This window comes from Limulus polyphemus, unplaced genomic scaffold (assembly GCF_000517525.1).
Source record: "Limulus polyphemus unplaced genomic scaffold, Limulus_polyphemus-2.1.2 Scaffold2712, whole genome shotgun sequence".
NCBI lineage: Eukaryota > Metazoa > Arthropoda > Merostomata > Xiphosura > Limulidae > Limulus > Limulus polyphemus.
Genome location: NW_013668322.1, coordinates 149,833 through 155,916, shown reverse-complemented (window position 1 = coordinate 155,916; position 6,084 = coordinate 149,833). Strand labels below are relative to the sequence as shown.

General features: G+C 31.9%; 1 protein-coding gene across 1 annotated transcript in view; it reads left to right on the top strand.

The window, feature by feature from the left end:
* Positions 1 to 4,253: 4,253 nt before the first annotated feature.
* LOC106467703 (transmembrane 9 superfamily member 2-like) overlaps positions 4,254 to 6,084 on the top strand; it is a 58,755-nt gene continuing 56,924 nt past the window's right edge. Inside the window, exon 1 of the mRNA XM_013928080.2 lies at positions 4,254 to 4,606. Within this exon, the coding sequence (XP_013783534.1) occupies positions 4,469 to 4,606 (138 nt within the window). The 5' untranslated portion in view covers positions 4,254 to 4,468. The remainder of the gene's footprint in view (positions 4,607 to 6,084) is intronic.

Here is a 6,084-nt window from a genome sequence, read left to right as displayed (position 1 = left end):
ATCTATTGCATTAGATAAACACGGAAATAACTTAGAAAATAAATCATTTTGGCTGATTCGTACAGATTATGTTCATTTTTTTATTAGAGTTAAAGCACAATTCAGTTACTGCACCTTAGTAAGAATAGTATATACAAACCAGGATATCAGATGCAATTTTATGTGATACAAATACAAACGTCGAATTATGTGTAAGATTGTGAATTCCCCAATGAGGTTTGTACCAGTACGTGTTCACCAACATTCATTATAAAACGTAACCTGAGTACTAGGAAGGCAAGGAGGGTTGAAAAGTCTTTTCAGAATTCCTAGTCATGATCAACAGGTGATTCTAACCGCCATTTTATCTAACAATTTCAACTGTCCTAACTGTGTATCTAATGAGTTTTACGTGGTCTGTTCCGTAGAAATAATGCTACAATTAAGCAAAATAGATTGAGTGATTATTGCAAAATATCAAATCAAAGACTTATTACCAAATATTGCCAAATCTCATAGAAAGTAAGGATCAGAACACCATTTCAGTTGTCTATTTTTCAAATAACCAACCGTCTTGAATGTACAACAATAATCATGTGGTTATCACGTGATGTCCTGATGACATCTTACCACGAAACGTCATTCAATAGTTTGTTTCAATCAAATGATCATCCTAACTACACAATAATCAAATGACTATCGTATGATTTACTGTATATACACCCAATCATGAAATACCGCTGACAGTTGGAAAAGTAAGAGTCCGAAACTATTTTCTAGTTGTTGGTTTACTGAATAACTGGATCATAAACCATGCTGTGAATAATATACACTGCCATACAGACACATTGGTGTAGGGCAAACACCAGGGGCAAGCAGTGAAAACATATTTACTGTCAAGACTGATTACAGAAAATCAATAGTAACTCTATCTGCAACGATACTTCTGGATCGTGAAAGCTATTATAAACAACAGCAGTACTAGAATAATCTCTCAACTGCAGGACTTTCCCATACAAATTTATGGCATTAATTAATTTTAAGTTTCTACATAATTCAGTTACTTACATTTAACATTATTTATCACTTGCCTTTATATTGATTTGATATTATAGTCTGTTTCTCTTTTTTTTCTAGACCTAGAAGTTAGGATATCCTGATTGTGAATACGAGGATTGATGGTTCACGTCCCACTGCCAAAAAATGATGTTCCTTGCTTTGAGGTCATCAGTGCGTATAAGAGTGATGTTCAAGTTCTACTATTCTATCAAGCAAGAATAGCCCAAGAGTTGGCGGTGTGTGCTATTAACCAGCTACCTTCCTATATGTCTATCATCTTAAAATAAGGAATGATTATCAACAAATATCTTCTGTGTAGCTTTGTTTAAACATTCTAAATACAATCATTGACTAGAATTTTTAGTATCCACGGTAGAATTTTACTTTGTTTCGCTTGAATATTATTCATTCGTCCTCATTTTATTGTAATTTTCTTGTTAATTATTCTCATTACTTGGTTTTAATTCATTTGTAAATTATTTTCTTTGTTTTGTTTATTACAAGTTATAATTTGGATTTCGGCCGTTCTATCCTGATTTTTTAAAGAATTTATAATATTATCTTTATCTATATCTATTTAACGTGTATATGTGAGGTTGGCTGCTGTACTATATGTTGATGATTGGTTTGTATTGAATTTTTTTTTTTTTCGTGTACAATGGGTGTTTTTGGCATTGTAAAATGTTCAGTATTATAATACCCGAGTTTTGCTAGATATTATTTAAGTATTATATTAAAGAGTTTTTATGTTTGCATCCATCTAGTTCCTGCATTTTAAAATCATTTAATGATTTGTATTTAATTGCGTAAAGTCCCAGGTTTGGCAAGTGATTATCGTGCATATTATATATTTATTTATTGCTACAAAACTCGACCATTTTTATTTCTATATCATTAAAGCGTTTATGTTTTACATGTTATCTTGTGCCCGCACGTGTACTGGCATTGGCTGTTGTTTGGACTTTGGACTATGGTTCTTTGGTCGCATGAACTGTACACTCGACCATGATTTAAAACTCCAGTTTGGTGTCAAATTAAAGCAGAATGACGATAATTTAGAATAAAGGGGAAATTTATTATTGGCAGCTACCATAAAGTCACAAACTAAATCCTTGTTTACTTTGAATCTAAATAATTGTTTAGTTTGTTACAAGTCATAATAGTCGATCTAAACAAAATAGTGTTTGTAATATATATTTTCTCATACTACTCATCATGTTTCATGTATATTTGTAGCATTTGTTTTTTATTTGTAGTAATAAATATATGTTATTATAAAACATTTGTATCGTTCTCTTTATTTCACATTTCAGTAATTCTTAACTACCATTCTGCTAAGCAAACCTATTTGAATCTCCTTTTATTGTGGTAATAATAATCAGAGACGGATCCAGATGGAGGATCTCCTTTTCCGATGGCTGACAAAGTTACAAGTGGCAGAACAATCCCCACCTTATAAAAAATCCTGGATTTTACCCTAACAACGTACCTGTTCATTGAAATACTATTTTAAAATATCACATCTAGAAGTAAGATGGTCTGTAGATAAGAGATCTGAATTCAAATCTGTGTAGATTTTTTCGCTTCTCCCACCCCCCCCACGATTGGGATAAAGAGCACAATGATGACCTTAAACATTTTATGACACAGTGCGACGCCTGTAACAAATGGTATTACTATTGTTGTTTAAAAAATCATCAGGTGTTTTCAGTAATGACTTATCATGGACACGTTTGATTTACCAAAAAGGTCATGGCATGTACTTACATTTTCTCTCCCAGCCTAGACTCATGTGATTCAATAATTAAGTGTTGAGGACCTTCCATATAGTGCAACTCATTAGGGGAAGACAGAAAGAGAAGGGGTCTGAATGCAGCCATTTTTTTCTTTTGTACACGATAGTTATTGATGAATACAGAGGGCGCGTGAAGTCCAAAAATTCACATTTTCATACATACCACATGATGGAAAGGACTTTGCTTATTCGTTTGAAAATTTATTTTGTCAATAGTTAATGTTGCAGTATGGTTGCTTGAAAAACATACGGAGTCCTAATGACACCACTTAATTGAATTGTCAATGTCTGCAGCTATTCTTTCACGCATACAGTGGTACAGTAAACATAACTTTGGGATACATTAGTCATACTTTGAAATGGATTTGACTGTTACTTAATTGTTGATTTGGTATAAATAATTGACTTGCATATGACGATGAAAAATAAGAGTATTTAATAAAGTATGAAGAGATATCTGATCAGTTAATTTTTCAAGTTCTTCTTATTAAGAGATGGGTTTGATAAATTTTAATGGTGCATTACCTGATAGGTGGAATTAAAATTAGAAATAGAATACTGAAAATTAGCAATATTTCAAAAAATTCCAGGGTTATTTTATTTTAATTATTATTGCTGTATTTATTTATTTTATTTTAACTATTCGTTCAAAGACAATAAAGGTTATATATATAATGCGTCTTTCATATAGATAAATCCAGAATGATATTATTTATATTTTTCTATGTTCGCGAAACATACCACACGCACTTTTGTTTAGGGTGATGCACTTTCCTGTTGCTTAGCAGCTAACACATGCGCAGTAGGTACCGGGTTGCATTGGATGGATGGAAACGAGCATGATGTTGAAATCACAGGAAAGAAAATCATCTACAACCTATTTGCGGGACACCCGCTAGGTTAATAGAATACATGGCTTTTACCGTACAGTAAACAACAACAATAAATACCTTGAAGCTGACACCGCAAACATAGATTGCTACCTTACCTTTTACATCTATTTTTACTACTATCATTAAGATCAACTTCCGATATAAGATCAAACTACTTACTTTATACTTTCTGTATATATATAAATAGATATAGATATTCTGGTCTCACTTTATTGCTTATAAATTAAGAAGATATAAGTTTAATTAAGTTACGACCGACATCCCTGTATATATATATATATACATTTAAACTAAAAGACTCTGTAAAGAGTCATAAAATGTCAATATAGCATTTTTTTTGTTGGTGTAGCAAGCAATAAGTATGTATATCTCAACCTTTCTTGTTCTCAAGTGTCAAACAAATCATCAAAAGGAAATCTTTTAACTTCTGATAAATAAGTAATAGTGCTCTTGATACGCTAATTTGTTTCATTTAACACTGTTAGACAGACTGTCATGATTTTGCTAAATATCGGGTTTCGATACCCGTAGTGAGCACAGCACAGATAATCCAGTGTTATGATTTTGTAACTCTGCGCTTAACTTCAAACTCATAATTTAAGTTGTATAATTCGGCTCTCGCGAGAGATAACCAATCGCTCACACTCTGATTTCGCGTAAACGTAGTGATTAGTACTGCATAGTCTAGACTAGGTTAGAAGAAAGGAGAGGTTATAAATTATAACGTGAAATTACAAGTTTCATGACCATGTGTCAACGTATATTTGTATACACAATAACATTTAATTTTCTTTTCATAAGAAGTTCTCACCAGTTTTATTTACCAGGTTTAGCACCCATTAATTACTGTGAAGAAGATAAAACAACAGGTAATTGTAAGGTATGTTTTTCTTCTTTTTTTTTTAGTTAGGCTTAACATTTTATGTTTACCTACAGTCGATACTATGATAGGAAACAGAAATTGAATTCGAACAGTATTTGACATTATTTTGTTTAAAATAACGTGTTTTTAATTTTATACCGTTCGTAACCGTTGGGGTATGTATATTGCATTATACTATAGATTTATAGGTATATTGAATAGGCTTAGAGTTAGACTTAAATGTAAATAATAACTAAATTGTAATGTTTCCAGTTTAGTAAGCACCGACTCAGTGACTTTCTGTGGCTGCATAAACCCACGATATTACTTTTTATCATTGAATAAAAAGCCTATAACCCGAGCGCTTTAGAAAAATGGATCTTTCTTCTTCAGGGGAAATTTTTATTATTAATATTAGTGTTAAATTAAAACACTATGTAAAGAACTGACACCATGACACTGACAGAAAAAGGGAGTGGTTAAATCTCCCAGTTAATATATAATTATTAGAATGTGTAGGGATTCCATTAGGCAAAGGGATAATTTGCAATATAGATGTTATTATTTTCTGTACAAACTATGGCATATCTCCTGATTTCACTTTCAAATCAAAGTTTCTGTTCACTTTCAGCATCACAGCTGGAAAATGAAAATAGAAAATAATTCCACAGTTTTCTGGGTCTTTGGTTTAAAATGTAAAAAATTATATGCAAGTAGGCAAGTGCATTATGTAATTTAGGATAAATATGTAGTATTTTTATACATTAACATTATTTTTTAGAACTTAAACTGAAAATGTAAACCTATGACAAAAATAACTGAGTACAATCTTAATGTGTTATGCATCCTGGCTTCTATTGAATGAATAATTTGCCTTCATATTAATATAAAAATATATATCTCCAGCATCAAGTTCTGTGTATGTCTGCCTGAATGAATTTAACATAACATAATGTTTAGGGACCTGTTGGTCCATCTAGGCTGTTCCATCCTCTAACCTAGAACTATTAGATGAGGAAAATAAATATATAAATCTCTCATAGCCATCCTTTATCATTGATATAGTTATCAAGCTTCAAGCTTTCTCTTAAACTCACTGCCTCCATCTGAAGGCAACCTGTTCCATAGGCCAACCACCTTTTAGGAAAATTAAACTGACTTAGCTGAATATGACTCTTACCCTGCCAAAATTGATATTTGTGTCCCCTAGTCCTATTATTCTCAATGTTAAGTATAAAAAAAGATGATGAATGAACATTATGAATTCCATTTACAATTTAAATACCTCAGTCAGATGCCCTCTAATTCTACTCTTCTTTTTTTCAAAAGGAAACAATTTTAGAGATTTCAATCTCTTCTCGTATGACAACCCCTCCATTCCAGGTACCATTCTAGTAACCCTTCTCTGAACCCTTTCCTAAGGTAAGGAGCCCAAGACTTAATACAATATTCCAAATGTGTGATAACCAGTGACCTATACAATGAAGTTATAACCT